Source organism: Oncorhynchus mykiss, chromosome 18, assembly GCF_057628025.1.
Source record: "Oncorhynchus mykiss isolate SJ-2025 chromosome 18, ASM5762802v1, whole genome shotgun sequence".
In the NCBI taxonomy this organism is placed as follows: Eukaryota; Metazoa; Chordata; class Actinopteri; order Salmoniformes; family Salmonidae; genus Oncorhynchus; species Oncorhynchus mykiss.
Genome location: NC_143039.1, coordinates 32,103,315 through 32,120,354, shown reverse-complemented (window position 1 = coordinate 32,120,354; position 17,040 = coordinate 32,103,315). Strand labels below are relative to the sequence as shown.

Sequence of the window (17,040 nt, the reverse complement as noted above, 5' to 3'; positions counted from 1 at the left end):
ATGGCTGTGCCGGGTGGAGATTATAATGACCAAGATGACCAAGATGTTAAAATGTTCATAAATGACCAGCAGGGTCAAATAATAGTAATCACAGTAGTTGCCGAGGGTGCAGCAAGTCAGCACCTCAGGAGTAAATGTCAGTTGGCTTTTCATAGCCGATCATTAAGAGTATCTCTACCGCTCCTGCTGTCTCTAGAGAGTTGAAAACAGCAGGTCTGGGACAGGTATTTACTTTTCCCCAAACCTAAATATGCTGCACTGCCAGCAAATTCTGAAACGTTGTCTAGCATGCTCGATAAAATGTAAAACCTACTAGGCCTACTTACAGTGGTATCTTACACTCTTCAAAGCAAAATATCAACTGTCTGTTCATCTGTTAAATTCCACTGTAGGCTATATTATAAACCACGCTCCCTTTTGGATGCACAGAGCAAAATACTTGAAATAATAGCCTACCTAATAGGCCCAATTAAATGAGAGATGCGCATTGTAATTTGTTGTAGGTTAAAACTTCTTCTGTAACATGAACCTATCATGGCCAGGAAAGGTGGGGAGGAAATTATTCTGCATGAAAATATGTATTATGTATTATGTTTATAAATGAAATGTTTACTTGAGGCATTTGAAATTACAGTAGGGTATTCAGATATACAGTAGCCTAGCCTAAAAAAAAAAACCTAAATGGAAAAGGTGAACCGCCTGTTCTACCATTAAAATTAGTAAAATTGTAAAATTGGCTACTTGAGTAAAATTGGCTACTTGAAATCGAATTACTACTATAAAGTGGGTCCACGTCATTGGAATGTAATACAAAACGAGATAATAGTGTGCTTTAGGACCATGCGGACGCCTCAGAGCGGTCGGTAGGGTGTTTGGAGTGTTAATCAGACTGCCTGTGGGGTACTTCGTGACTATGAAACTGTCAGTCAGAAAATGTGAGGAATTTATTCTGAAATGATCATAGGAAATACCTATTTTAGGATGCAAAGTTGCAGAAAAATTGATCTTCACTCTTCGAAATACTCGGCTGCTTGCTTGCAAAGGCAATACTTCATCCAACCACTAGAAACTGTGCGTACGCATGGTCTAACTTTGCGAAAGCTAAGAACATTCGCAGATCAAGTTCAGTTTCTTTTTTAATGGCCCACACATGTTTTTTGGGAGCCTATATATTTGGTATATAGGCCTACGCAACGTTTATAAATTAGGCCTCATGGGTAATTGCAATTAACTACAGGTAGAAACAGAATCCAAAAGTGTTTCTGCCCTCCAGGACCTTAATTGCGCAGCCTTGCGTTTGACAAATACATTGGCTTATATATTATTATTATTATTATTATTATTACAGATATTATTATCTCTAGGCCTATAGGCCTATGACAATTAGAAACGGATGAAAACGTTTTCATTTATCACACCTAATTACTTAATTAATTACCTAATTACACAGTCATTGTGCATTGTTTTCCCTCAATATTATCCTGTAAATTTCATGATTTATGCTGTAAATTAATGTTTTATTGTTCAACTGTTAGATAGATATGCCTATATAGGCTATATGGCTCAGGCCTATCGGTTTATTGCCTTGCCTGGCTGCAGATTGTAAAAAAAATGTGTACGATTCATGCAATGTGTAGTTGCAATATTTAGAAGAAGGGTGGCAGCATTTAACAACTTTCAACTTGATCTTTTTGTTATAGTGTTGGGAGAGCGCACATAAAACAATTGCTGGGCATTCACAAATGACTGTGTTGCCAATGTTCGGTAAAACGTATTATGTGATATATGTATTAGACTTATATTTCACTTATATTCGAGTGACGACAAAACAGAGCTCTGACTTGAATTGGTCAATGTTTTTGTATCACTTAAAATAATAAAAGTGGTGCCTTGGCAGGGTCACCTTTTGGCGCTTTAATCTTTATTACCTTGGTGTTGTTTCCAATTCACCCAGTGTTGTTTGGGAGATGCTTATGGTCGCCATGCTGTCATGCGTGAGCCACAACAAGAAAGGCTTGTCAAAAATCTGTCCGTACCATTTATTTATTTATTTTTTCATTTGGAGAATCTATAGGGGACGCGTTTTCTGTTTGTTTGTTTGCATGAAAAGGCAGTACATTTGGATAGCATGTGTTGGTGGTAATGTTTTATATTAAAACATGGTCTTGTCTAGGCTATTAGACCTACAAGGCTTCATAAGGAACATATCAAATGTTAATTAATTATATAATTGAAGTTTATTGATGTATTCCTGGTTCTTATTTCTAAAGTAGATCGTTTCCACTGTAAAGATAGCCTATGCTAATGATTCTATATATTGTGCGCAAATCAATGCATTATATATATTCTATGTATTGTGCGCAAGTCATCAGGCAGTCTGGTAAACAATTGGTTACTTCAATTCGTAAGTATTTTTTTTTATCTCTCCTAATTCGTTTTCCATGGGCCATGAGCATTTTCTCTGGACAGGAGAGCTAAGGAGGATAGTTTACCTTAAGCCTATGCATAATCTCCTACCAAATACTAGGAGTCTGTTTAGTTGGTGGGACGTCCCACGTGGTTTCAACTCCCTGTATAAAAACTTTCAGTCTATGGAGGACTCCTAAATCGACCTAGCAAGAGAAAGGTTCGTCCGATCGTTAGACCTCTTTGTGCTCAAGTATATCAGGGCAATTTCATATCGGGAATTCAAATCCAATTAAGGTGCATTTTAACAAGGATACACAGGAACAAAAACTGAAGGAATAAGTCCAAAGCAAATGACAAACTGGATGCTACAATATGCGATAAGTTATTATTTGACCGACCCTTCAGCTTTTTCCATTTATGGAATATCCTGATTTGTGTTTATCAACCAATGGGTGATTTTCCTTTCGTGTAGTTTGTCCTCTTCTATTCGTTTCTAAATTATGATTATTGCGAATTGCAGTTCAATTAAACCATGGCATGATACGTCAGGCATTGAACTGAAACTCAATTGACGGATAATGGTAGCCTACTGATTTTTTTAATTGTGTTACCTTGAAAGGGTGAAGCAAAGGCATTGAGACAAGCAGAACGGACTTGACTCCCAATGTGCCCCTGAAGTGAAGTCAACTGAGTGACAGACATCGGGAATGAAAACAGACACCAAATAAGGGGAATATTTCAAGTTACGGTGAATGGAATAGTTAATTCCATCAAAATGCGTCTGAATTGAGTGAAATATTTATTATTGCTTGGACTCCTTACAAAGTATACGGACTAACGGGATTCTACAACATTATCTTTCTTTTCATTCGAAATCGTATTTTCTTAAAAACGCCAAGTGAATAGCCTACATTTGACAGAAATATTGTGCAAACATTTTTATAGTAGAAAACGAATTATTGCACTACAAATATCACGACTTTTCTTCTTCATAAAGAAAATGATTAACTGTATAATCAAAGTGGCATTATTTGTGGCTTGCGTGCTGTCTGTCCGCTGCAAAGAAGCGGCGCCGGGATCCTTGAACCCTTTGCCGGGAATGGAGACGCAAACCGTAGCTCAGGAAGCTTGCTCTTCGTGTGGCATCGGTCAGCCCGAAGAATCGGGACAGGTGGACATTGACTTTCTGGAGACGGTGAAAAGGCATATCTTGAGCAGGTTACAGATGAGGGTAAGACCCAACATCACCCATCCTATCCCGAAGGCGGCGATGGTGACTGCGCTTCGGAAACTACACGCGGGTAAAGTGCGCGAGGATGGGAGAGTAGAAATCCCGAATCTGGATGGACACGCGACCAGCAATGCCAATGACGTGCTGGAGGAAAGCTCGGAGATAATCAGTTTCGCAGAGACAGGTGTGTAATTATTGTATATTACAGGCAAGCTACCGTTTACTCTATTGTATTAGGAAAAAAATGAACAAATAAAACCACTTTTACGCAAAGACCAAGCTGGGTATGGTGCCTAAGGTTTGGACTAAACATTAGACCAAGGTGATGTAGCGCATCATTCCCGGCCCCGCTAAGAGCAGAACGGCTCTGTGATTTGAAAATACATTCACAAATTCCTCACAGTAGGCATAGTAGTACCCTACTTTCTAAATGTTGTATATTTATATTTAAAGGGTAGGGAGCATGAAACCAGAAATCAACTGATGCGGGTTCCATGCATACAGGAAAAGTCAGTCAAATAGCTTGAAATATAAAACTAAACAAAACCAAATGTTGTTTCTGTTTATCATTTATAGATGTTTAAAATTATTATTTTTCCCAATCTATTCTGCAAACACTTTGGGTTATTTGGTAACCCAGCGCTGGTTAACTAGTGTACAGAACAGATGTTTGGTTATTTTGACCCAGCCAGTTGGGTTGGGTGAATAACCCAACATGTATGGTTTGTTGTGATTACCCAAACATGGGTTAATTTAACCATCAGTTGGGTATTTTTTACTCTCATGCTGGGTGGACCATTTTTGAATGTAATCCTTAGGTTATTTTCAGGAGGCGTGTCTTATTAGGGGCGTGGCTTTCAGCTATATTTTATTGGCCACCCATGAGTTTAGATTATTAGGATCCCCATTAGCTATTGTCATGGCTAGAAGGATCCAAGTTTTGTCAAATTAACAGTTGACATTTTTTGGAAACCATGTGTTTGTTCTATTTGATACCATCACACCTATGCCACTCCAGCCATTACCACAAGCCCATCCTCCCTGATTATTGTGCCAACAACTTCTTGTGGTCCACATAGAAACCTACAAATACATGACAAAGTATAGAACAGTAATAGACAAGAACAACATAAAATATTACATTAAATAAAAAATAAAAATAGTTGTGTATATATAGGAAAGCACACCAAGATTCAACAAAAACACTATTTACACACTATTCACATATACATATCAATATTCTTATGTACAGTACAGTTCAATTAGATCTTTAGAAATAGGAGAAGCGTTGTGATAAAATCTGTTTTTTTTAAATCTGTTTTTAAAGTTAGACTTGCTTTTTGCCTGAGTAACCTCTGATGGAAGAGCATTCCATGATGACATGGCTCTATACATACTGTAACTGACCGATGCATTCAATCTGTTTTTGGTTTGGGTACTGTAAGAGACCAATAGTTGCGTGTCTGGTGCAGTACAGTTGAAGTCTGAAGTTGACATACACCTTAGCCAAATACATATAAACTCAGTTTTCACCATTCCTGACATTTAATTCTAGTAAAAATTCCCTGTCTTAGGTCGGTTAGGTTTACCACTTTATTTTAAGAATGTGAAATGTCAGAATAATAGGAGAGAGAATTATTTATTTCAGCTTTTATTTCTTTCATCACATTCCCAGTGGGTCAGAAGTTTACATGCACTCAATTAGTATTTGGTAGCATTGCCTTTAAAGTGTTTAACTTGGGTCAAACGTTTCGGGTAGCCTTCTACAAGCTTCCCACAATAAATTGGGTGAATTTTGGCCCATTCCTCCTGACACAGCTGGTGTAACTGAGTTAGGTTTGTAGGCCTTCTTGCTCGCACACGCTTTTTCAGTTTTGCCCACACATTTTCTATGGGATTGAGGTCAGGGCTTTGTGATGGCCACCCCAATATGCTTGGGGTCATTGTCCATTTGGAAGACGCATTTGTGACCATGCTTTAACTTCCTGACTGATGTCTTGAGATGTTGCTTCAATATATCCACATAATTTTCCACCCTCATGATGCCATCTATTTTGTGAAGTGCACCAGTCCCTCCTGCAGCAAAGCACCCCCACAACATGATGCTGCCACCCCCGTGCTTCATGTTTGGGATGATGTTCTTCGGCTTGCAACCCTCCCCCCTTTTTCTCCAAACATAATGATTGTCATTATGGCCAAACAGTTCTATTTTTGTTTCATCAGACCAGAGGACGTTTCTCCAAAAAGTACGGTCTTTGTCCCCATGTGTAGTTGCAAAGTGTAGTTTGGCTTTTTTAATGGCGGTTTTGGAGCAGTGGCTTCTTCCTTGCTGAGCGGCCTTTCAGGTTATGTCGATAGAGGACTCGTTTTACTGTGGATATAGACACTTTTGTACCTGCTTCTTCCAGCGTCTTCACAAGGTCCATTGCTGTTGTTCTGGGATTGATTTGCACTTCTCGCACCAAAATACATTAATCTCTAGGAGACAGAACGTGCCTCCTTCCTGAGCGGTATGACAGTGGTGTGGTCCCATGGTGTTTATACTTGCGTACTATTCTTTGTACAGATGAACGTGGTACATTCAGGCGTTTGGAAATCGCTCCCAGGGATGAACCAGAGTTGTGGAGGTCTAACATTTTTTTTCTGAGGTCTTGGCTGATTTCTTTTGATTTTTCCATGATGTCAAGCAAAGAGGCACTGAGTTCGAAGGTAGTTTGTCTACTTTACCGGTGAAATAGCCATTGAAATCAATGCCTGTATCAAAAGGTTTTGTCATAAATGACCCATCAACTTCAATGTTAAGTTTGGTCACAAAATGTCTCAATTTACAGTATGTCAACCAATCAGCTGACCAGCCTGACTTGTTTGCCACTTTTTGCATCATTGCTTTGAACCATAAAATTATTCAATTTATCATTGATCCAGGGGGCTCTAACAATTCTCACAGTTTCTTAACAGGTGCATGTTTGTCAACAATTGGCAAGAATAATACTCCACATGCTGCATCTGCACTCTCCTCCTTATACACATCAGACCAACATACATTTTTTATTTCTTCAACAAAAGACTGTTGTTGTTTTTTGTATGATCTCTCGGTAGTTTGGCTTTCCTTGTTATTGCCACAATGTTATGGTCACTACAGCCAATGGGAACGTATATTGCTTTGGAGCAAAGCTCTGCAGCATTAGTGAATATATGATCAATACAAGTGGATGTCACAGATCCAACACTATTGGGAAACACTCTAGATGGTTGAGTGATATCCGGAGTCATGCTACCGGCATATACAGTTGAAGTTGGAAGTTTACATACACCTTAGCCAAATATATTTAAACTCAGTTTTTCACAATTCCTAACATTTAATCCTAGTAAAAATTCCCTGTCTTAGGTCAGTTAGGATCACCACTTTATTTTAAGAATGTGAAATGTCAGAATAATAGTAGAGATTTATTTCAGCCTTTATTTCTTTCATCACATTCCCAGTGTGTCAGAAGTTTACATACACTCAATTAGTATTTGTTAGCATCGTCTTTAAATTGTTTAACTTGGCTCAAACGTTTCGGGTAGCCTTCCACAAGCATCCCACAATAAATTGGGTGAATTTTGGCCCATTCCTCCTGACAGAGCTGGTGTAACTAAGTCAGGTTTGTATGCCTCCTTGCTCGCACACGCTTTTACAGTTCTGCCCACAAATATTCTATGGGATTGAGGTCAGGGCTTTGTGATGGCCACTCCTTGACTTTGTTGTCCTTAAGCCATTTTGCCACAACTTTGGAAGTATGTTGGGTTCATTGTCCATTTGGAAGACCAAGCATTAACTTCCTGACTGATATCTTGAGATGTTGCTTCAATATATCCACATAATTTTCCTTTCTCATCTATTTTGTGAAGTGCACCAGTCCCTCCTGCAGCAAAGCACCCCCACAATATGATGCTGCCACCCCCGTGCTTCACAGTTGGGATGGTGTTCTTCGGCTTGCAAGCCTCCCCCTTTTTCCTCCAAACATAACAATGGTCATTATGGCCAAACAGTTATATTTATGTTTCATCAGACCAGTGGACATTTCTCCAAAAAGTACGAGCTTTGTCCACATATGCAGTTGCAAACCATAGTCTGGCTTTTTAATGGCGGTTTTGGAGCAGTGGCTTCTTCCTTGCTGAGCGGCCTTTCAGGTTATGTCGATATAGGACTCATTTTACTGTGGATATAGATACTTTTGTACCTGTTTCCTCCAGCATCTTCACAAGGTCCTTTTCTGTTGTTCTGGGATTGATTTGCACTTTTCGCACCAAAGTATGTTCATCTCGAGGAGACAGAACGCGTCTCCTTCCTGAGCGGTATGACGGCTGCGTGGTTCCATGGCGTTTGTACTTGCTTACTATTGATTGAACAGATAAACGTGGTACCTTCAGGTGTTTGGAAATTGCTCCCAAGGATGAACCAGACCTGTGGAGGTCTATATAATTTTTTTCTGAGGTCTTGGATGATTTCTTTAGATTTTCCAATGATGTCAAGCAAAGAGGCACTGAGTTTGAAGGTAGGCCTTGAAATACATCCACAGGTACAGCTCCAATTGACTCAAATGATAACAATTAGCCTATCAGAAGCTTCTAAAGCCATGACATAATTTTCTGGAATTTTCCAAGATGTTTAAAGGCACAGTCAATTTAGTGTATGTAAACTACAGACTCACTGGAATTGTGATACAGTGAATTATAAGTGAGATAATCTGTCTGTAAACAATTGTTGGAAAAAATGACTTCTACATAAAGTAGATGTCCTAACCGACTTGCCAAAACTATAGTTTGTTAACAATACATTTGTGGAGTGGTTGAAAAACGAGTTTTAATGACTCCAACCTAAGTGTATGTAAACTTCAGACATCAACTGTAGTCACAGTAAGATGCTTCATCTTGAGAGGACAACTGTTAGTATCAGAGACCTTATCTAACATCATAAATGACATTCCTGTTCATCATACTGCAAATATATATATATAGATTTTTTTATTATTTTTATTATTTTTATTACATATTACAATAAGGTATACCACCTTATTGTGTCCCAACAATGGGATTTACAGTGGCTTTTAGGGAACTCATACACTTCTATAAGCATCATTAAAGCTACAAAGAAGTCCATGTTTAACCATAGCATGTGATAGCTATTCAACAGAACAGATGAACAGGAATGACATTTGCTCAGGTGGCTAAAAATAACTATCTGAATGCCACGCCCCCTACTAAACTATGCCTCCAGTCTTCTGATCCTCTGGGTCATATCTCAATAACCCAGCATCAATAACCCAGCATCAATAACCCAGCAGTTTTAAAAGAAAACAACCCAACTAAGTGACCCAACACCTGCAACCCAGCAGTTAGGTCAACCAAACAACCAAGCATTTGTTAGTGTGAGCACAGAAAAAGTGTGTCCTCGGGCTGAGGTTCACACCCCTAGAGACTCATAAAAAATGTCACTATAACAGCCTCATTAGCACTCATCTTCAAAACAACAGCATAGATTAAGGGTTGGTATAATATCGCATTCACATTCAAAGGAATGATATGGACAATCCCAAAAAGATTTGAAGCCCCATAATATTTTCACATTATTCACAAAAGCTCTGTAACTTTGTACTGTACATTTGTGTAGATTCAGTTGAGTTGCCTTCCTTGTGCCTCTTTGCCCTCCTTGCCAGTTGGCAGTATTACCCAGGGTGGTAGCTGCTACCAGCTGGTCGTGGCACTGAGAAGAGCTCACAGAACAATTTGCTTAGAGATGATTAAAGGGGGACTGGAAATGATCAATGATGCCACCTGCTTGGGCCCACGTGTATTCAAATCAAACCTCTTATTGCCTCTTATTTTTATAGCAGTTTATGTCACCCCAGATTTTCTCTAACCGGCTGCGCATCTCTCCAACACAATTAGTGTCAGTGATTTGGTTAGCTGATCAGAGACATGTTCAAAACCAACCCTGTTTGGTGCTTCTCAAATACACTTAGCACAATTTCTTCTATCTAGTACCTAAAAGGGTTATTCGGGCTGTCCCCATAGGAGAACCATTTTTGGTTCCAGGTAGAACCCCTTTGGGTTCCAGGTAGAACTCTTTTCACAGAGGGTTCTATATGGAACCCGAAAGGGTTCTTTTACCTGGAACCAAAAATGGTTCTCCTATGGGGAGAGCTGAATAATTATTTTGGTATCCTTTTCTCTAAGATTGTACAGTCAATCTAAGACACCTGATAAAAATCTTAATGTTCACCCATGCTGAGCGTTTCATCTGAATGCCGCCCACATAATATGATTCTACTGTGATCTTCTGTTGAGAGTCCTGGTACCAGCTATAAGCTGACCTGAAAGAAGGGCTGCTGTAGAATGGCTGTACATCTACATAAGGTCAGCGCTTTGTGCCAGAACCATGCATGCTGAATGTAGAGTGAACTGGAATGGTGAACTCACTGCCACTGACTGTTCCGTATTAGAATGCATGGTGTGAGGGACCATCTCCCTTATATAGTCCTAGAGTGGGACTTGGTTCCTGCCTGCACAGTACTCATTGACTTCATCATGCTTGTATGTTAGACCTTGTATTTGCCGTTGTTGTGTACGGTTACTACAGCAGTCGCCTGACAAAGATGCAACAATGTCAGCTATAGTGATAGCATCTGAAGACGCTTTCTCTGCAACTCTGTTTCTGTCCCTGAGAAGGATAAAGAAAGAATGCTGTATACTGCATTGGCGCTCTCATAAGTTCACCTGACAAATCACTTTCTGATTGGATGTGTCTTTTTGGGGAGTATTCCGTTCTTGAGTATCCTGTTCCATCTAAGACAATTTCCCTCTTTACTCACCGAGTGAAAAATGGACCCCTTAGGTTTGTTTCACAAAGCCCCCCTCTTCCCGCCTCCCCTGTTGAAAGAATAAATAACTGATACAGTAATATATCAACGTCATCCATTGGTAAACAGAAGATAAATAGAACCTCCATTTCAAATCAGGAGACACTTGGACTTAGTGTTTTGCTTATTGTTGGTCACGTCTTGACAGCTGTGCTGCCACCCATGGCCTGGTGCTAGTACAGTCAGAGTGTGGTCTATAGCTGTCTGTTGACTAAGTCTTTAAGTTGAGTAATAACAAGGAGATTACCTGTCTTGTGTTGTGTGAGGCAGTGCAGATGGAGACTAGCTGGGGCAGCCTCCATTATAGCTGATGCCTGATGATGGGGCCCAGGCCCGCCCAGGTCGGGTCCCCTCGCTTTGGGCGGCAAGCAAGCAAACAGGCAGGCAGCACAGCTCACTGTTCAGGCTGGAGAGGTGACCCTTGACATGTGTGCATTTTCCAACTTTCCTTCACCTGACAGCATGTTGCTCAGTCAGTCACAGAGTATCTATGTAGAGTGTTGCTGATGGTCTCTCAGGTTAGAGGTTTTCACTCTCACTGGAGGCCTGGGGAGAAACCATCTATTTCAGTTACTGCCTTAGCTACTGAAGATGTCACTGTCTCTTGGGTTTCTTTAGGTAGTTCAAGGTTCAGATCTTCTCTTGATCAGCTGAACAGTGGTGCAGGGCGCCTGACCAGGCAAAGTCAGTGAGTGTGGACGAGTAGGAGTTGTTTTGGTCATGTCATGTGACAAGTGCAGGTTAGATTTGAATTTGACTTTGGACCCTGACCCTACCCGAACCCGAACCTGAACCTACCCACACATGAAAACAATATGGCACAAACCTAAAACGACTAAACATTGGCACGCACTGTGCAACCAGAAAAGGTTTCTGTGGTGATAGTTGGGTTGTTGGGAAGGCCAGCTAGTTTCATGTAAATTCCTTTTTTTCCTTCATCATTAATCCACAGTGAAGCTGTGCTCCTCTTCACTCAATGTGCCTGGCTTTACCATGCCTTTGCTTCTTTTACATCACATTACTGTGCATTGTGTAAGCAGTTAGGCTCAGTAAGCTCTCGTTTTTCTGCAGTATTCACAGCAAAGCCTTTGAGCCTTTGTACTTGGCTCTGATAAACCCTCTTCTCCATACCCAGCCTGACTCGGGGCCAGGGGCAGCTTCAAGTGGGCCTGATCCCAGATCTGTACTGTCATGTCACTCACAATCAAGGCTCCCTATAAGCAAGGGCCAGCTGGAACTGATTCCAGACCTGCTGATGCTGCACTGGTGTTGCAGACCTCATGTAGGCCTATGTGACAAGACCAGGGCCTGTATTCATAAAGCGTCTCAGAGTAGGAGTGCTGATCTAGGAACAGGTCCCCCCTCTTTTTCACGATGATCTAAAATACAAAACTGATCCTGGATCAGCACCCTGAGACGCTTTCTGAGTACGGGCCCTGGACCAAGAAGAGGCTGAGTGTCTCTGTTAGAGCCGTCTCCCAGTGTACACCCATCTACCAAATCCCTTTAGTACCAGTCCAAACTCTGTTTACATCCCAGGCCAGATGAAGATGACATTAAGACAGGCTACAACCAGGGAGGCCATAGTAACCGCCTATCTCAATTTAATCCCAAACTGTTGAACTGTTCCCAATGTGCACAGTTCTTGTCCATCTATTCATCCAACAATCCAAGCTTGGGACCACCCAGTGTCTTCTTGACGCTTTGTCCAATAGCAGTAAGGTTTTTGAAAGATGTTTGTTTACACCATATAGCCAATGAATCTTTGTGTTTGTCTCCTTTTTTAGCATTGCCATACTGACCTTTAAAGGTTTAAACTGACTTTTAACAGACCTTTTCCTATTCTGTTCCTGTCTTTCCCAGATGAGCAGGTATCATCCAAATCCAGCCTGTTCTTCCTGATCTCCAATGAGGGAAACCAGCACCTGTACGTGACCCAGGCCACCCTCTGGCTGTACTTAAGGCTGCTTCCCAACACCCTGGACAAGGGCCAGCGGAGGAAGGTCACAGTCAAGGTGTACTACCAGGAGCCTGGCCTTGGCAGCAAGTGGAGCCTGGTGGAAAAGCGTGTCGAGCTGAAGAGGAGCGGCTGGCACACCTTCCCCCTGACCAACGCTATCCAGATGGTGTTCGAGAAGGGCGGCCGGCGGCAGAACCTGGACGTGCGCTGTGAGGGCTGCGAGGACCTGGCGGTCTTCCCGATCCTCGTGAACCAGAACGACGAGTCCCACAGGCCGTTTCTAGTCGTACAGGCCCGGCAAGCGGACAACAAGCACCGCATCAGGAAGAGGGGGCTGGAGTGTGACGGGAGCAGTAGCCTGTGCTGCAGGCAGCAGTTCTACGTAGACTTCCGCCTCATCGGCTGGAACGACTGGATCATCGCGCCGTCGGGGTACTTTGGGAACTACTGCGAGGGCAACTGTCCAGCGTACATGGCGGGGGTGCCAGGGTCGGCGTCGTCCTTCCACACTGCAGTGGTCAATCAGTACCGGATGAGAGGCATGAGCCCCGGCTCCATGAACTCCTGTTGCATCCCCACCAAGCTCAGCACCATGTCAATGCTCTACTTCGACGATGAATACAACATCGTCAAGAGAGACGTACCCAATATGATCGTGGAGGAGTGTGGATGCGCTTGAGTTGAGACTGCATGTGCTTCAAGTGGACTTTCATGAACATTTGTAAACAAGAAAAGGATATTCCAAAATGAATTATAGAAATCAAAGTGATATTTATGGACAATTATAAGGCATAAACACATGCATACACAGCTTCATTCATTCACACATATCCTACACACTCATTCTCACATATGCCTGAACAAACACTTGTATATATATTTATGTTTGTTAATAATATTCTCTGGTAGAAACCTTTTTTCTTTTGCCAACATATGAACATGTGATTCAATCCCATTTTTTTGTGAACATGTGTTTGCAAATTCATGTAGGTGTCATTATCAGAGGGATTGGAACCAAATGGCATTATATCTTTTCCAAGATTGCCATTTCTATTCTGAAAATGGAGAGTTCTATTTCGATACTCTGACGAAGGTGGAAAAGAGCCTGAGATTATGAAGGAGGTGCGCTTGCTGATAGACAATTCCAAACCACGCCTCTCTCAAGAAAGTATGAGTGCAAAATGTATAGTGAAAGCCCTGACAACTCACCTCTTGTACAACTTCAGCACTTCTACCAAGAAATACATCTTGTCGATGTGTCACAAGATTCCATTTTTCTGTAAAAAAAAAAAAAAACGTTTACATTTCACGGGCCAGCATCCGGAAATCAAAATGGCTTCCATGTCAGAAGAGTGAGCGGAACATAAAAATTACATTCCAACACACCATGCAAATGCTGAGGCTGTCATCAAAACCTGGGAGTTTAAGCTGTGATGTGAAACAGTGACAATAGGGAAGAAACCTTGACCTTCCCGTTACTTCCTTCCGAATCCTTTCTTCTTGCGTTCACACTTTGAACGGGAAGAGTCGACATTTCATCAACAGCCGAAGCACAACCTCTCATTTCAGTCAGCCAATCAAAAGCAAAGAGTTGCCATGTTGTTTGGTTTAAAGTCCTGGCGCAGCATAGCACTTCCTAATGCACATTAAATAGCACTTGCAGATTTAAATGCCTTTAAAGAGTACAATGTGGTACACCGACCCTTGCTCACAATCCTTTTAAATATAAGTGCCCCACGAGGTATGCAATGTATAGTATTGACCCACAGACACCAGACAAACTGAACTTTTAGTTACAGTTATTAACTATTACCAGTACTTGAAATGTAATATTTCGCTTCCTCTTCAAAGTGAATGATAGTTACAATATTTGCACTGAAAAGTTGCGTGATTAGTTCAAAAAGAAAGAAACTGCCATTGGAAAACAAATATTTTTATAGAAAGCAAATTGAGTTCTGTTCAAATGTATCATACCTAATCATGGAACCAAAGAGGCCAAGATTATTTTTTTTGCTATTATAAGAGGCTATGGTATTATTTTGCAAAATACTTTGTGACCAGATAAGAGGCCTAAAACACTGCATCAGGGTACAATATTATGGATTCCATTTTCAGTTATTTTTTTCTATTTTGTATAGACAAATATTTTTTCATCGACTTAAATACTCTTAGGTTTTCTAGTTCAGTTCTTGTTCCAGAATCATTTAGAAAAAAACACGTAATCTCTGTACAGCTGATGTAAGATATAAATATGATTTAAAAATATTTTGTTCTTTGTAATTGTTGAAAAATAAATGTCTTATTCTGAATTAGTTTGGAACTCCCTTGAGTCTTTCTGAGGGATATTTCAATTTTTATTTAACTAGGCAAGTCATTTAAGAACAAATTCTTATTTTCAATGGCGGCATAGGCCTTGTTCAGGGGCAGAACGACAGATTTTTACCATGTCAGCTCGGGATTTGATCTTGCAACCTTTTGGTTATTAGTCCAACGCTCTAACCACTAGACTACTTTCCGCCCTAACATGTAAGATATGGCAGGAGTGGTCAACTCTAATCTAGCTGTTAAACGTGTGACCACTTGAACACACACACACACGCACACGCACACGCACACACACACTAATTAGTGCAGAGTGAATCTGGGCAGGGCTCCAGGACTCAAGTGGTTAGGTCACACTCTCAGTGATTGGTAAACAGAAGCAATCAACAGCATTAGCTGATAGCGTCCGATCTGGTTACTTATAGGCTCCCGTTTGTTTTGCAGTAGTGTTTTTAAAGAACGCAACTCAGTGTCAACCTGAGGATGAACAAAATACCTCACACATCAGAATCAGTGAGAGAGACAGACTGGGCAGGACTGCACACGCACAAGCACACACACACACCAATGCCAGGAGACCACACATGACAGCCCGGGCCTCTTGAAAACACGATGCTGTGTCTCTCACATCCATCAGTAAGATAATCACTTTAAATGTATCTATCACTGTCTGCCAAGGGAATTAAGTGTCTTTGTCAGCTGGGTGAATTAACATGTTTCAGATAAAAACAGACTGTCTCTCAATCTGGCAGTGAAGGGATAAGTCAGTGTTATAATCTGATGTTGTGAGGGAGAAGGAGAGAGAGAGAGAGAGAGAAGGAAAGAAGGAAGGGAGGGAGGGAGGGAGGGAGGGAGGGAGGGAGGGAGGGAGGGAGGGAGGGAGGGAGGGAGGGAGGGAGGGAGGGAGGGAGATGGAGAGAACGAAGGAGAGCAAGAGTGAGAAATAACAGAAAGAGAGATGTTTCCTAAATTACAGAGACGGAGACAGAGAGACAGAGAGACAGAGAGAGAGATGGAGAGCGAAACAGAGAGAGATGGAGAGAGAGAGACAGAGAGACAAAGAGAGACAGGCAGAGAGAATAGGCAGGCTGAGAATAGGCAGGCTGAGCTAAGCATGCAGGGAATAGGCCAGCTCTGTGTTTTGACGCTAACTGACAGCATGATCCGATTAGAATCACATGGCATGAACACAGCTAAAGCCAAGTGTATGTTGCTAAAGGTATATTGATTTATGGTATGGTGATTCGCTAATCTCATTTTTAGATCAAAAATTCACACGAGCATAAATCCCTATGTCAGCGTATGCACCAGCTCCTACCAGTCAATAACACCTTCTCTTAAGACAGTTATTGTTTAAGTCAGGTGTTCCATTTTCTAATAACTTTTGAAGATATTTTAGTTAGATGTCATTAGCCATAACCTATGCAATTGATCTGTGGGCTATATACAATACTTATCACTCTGTGAGGTGGTTATAGGTTCAGCTGGGGTTGAACATGTAGCTGCAGGTTTTCATTTAGCTGAACCCATCAAACCGTATACCAGTCATAACCAACAGATCGTCTTATTACATGTGCGAGCCCATCAACCCTGGAAAGGCTGTCCTGAATAAAGGTGCGAACGTCTCCCTCACTGTTGGATCGAACTGTTCGGTTTATGGGTTTTTGACTGTCATAATGCCAAATTGGAAAACGTACCTACTAAAGAAAAATATGGGATTTTCAATCAGAAAAACCTTGCATGCCCCAAGACCCTTCTTGCCCTTCAGTACTATAAGCTACCCCAATATCCACAAATATGTCACACATGGCCTCTTCTGTACAGTAGGAATGCTCTTCGGTTTCATGGAATTGACTCAGCTCCCCTCTCAAGGGGATTTATAGCTAAAACAAGAGACAACAAAGAAACATCTGAAGAGCCATAACATGTTGTCATCGACCCCTAGTGACCTGACCCAACTCCAACCTCACCCCTCCTCCACCCACTTCTCATTCCTCCTAACTCCGAACTCACCCTCCTCACTCCAACCTAACCCCTCCTCTCCCCCTTCCTAACCCCAACCTCCCCCCTCCTAACTCCGTCACCCCTCCTCACTCCAACCTCAATGAGATGGCTGGGTGGGGCCTTGACAGGGTGACAGGACAAGTCGATGTTGTTCTCGGCCAGACAGTCAAAGTTCGCAACAAGTTCTCAACAAAACTCTTGATTGATCTGTA

The 17,040-nt window shown here is 41.5% G+C and overlaps 1 protein-coding gene across 1 annotated transcript; it reads left to right on the top strand.

Moving 5' to 3' along the window:
• Positions 1-2,044: 2,044 nt before the first annotated feature.
• LOC110495886 (inhibin beta B chain) lies at positions 2,045-14,814 on the top strand. Its single transcript, XM_021571398.3, has 2 exons — positions 2,045-3,824; positions 12,406-14,814. The coding sequence occupies exons 1-2, from the start codon at positions 3,410-3,412 to the stop codon at positions 13,179-13,181; spliced, it is 1,191 nt and encodes a 396-aa protein (XP_021427073.2). The 5' UTR covers positions 2,045-3,409; the 3' UTR covers positions 13,182-14,814.
• Positions 14,815-17,040: the final 2,226 nt, after the last annotated feature.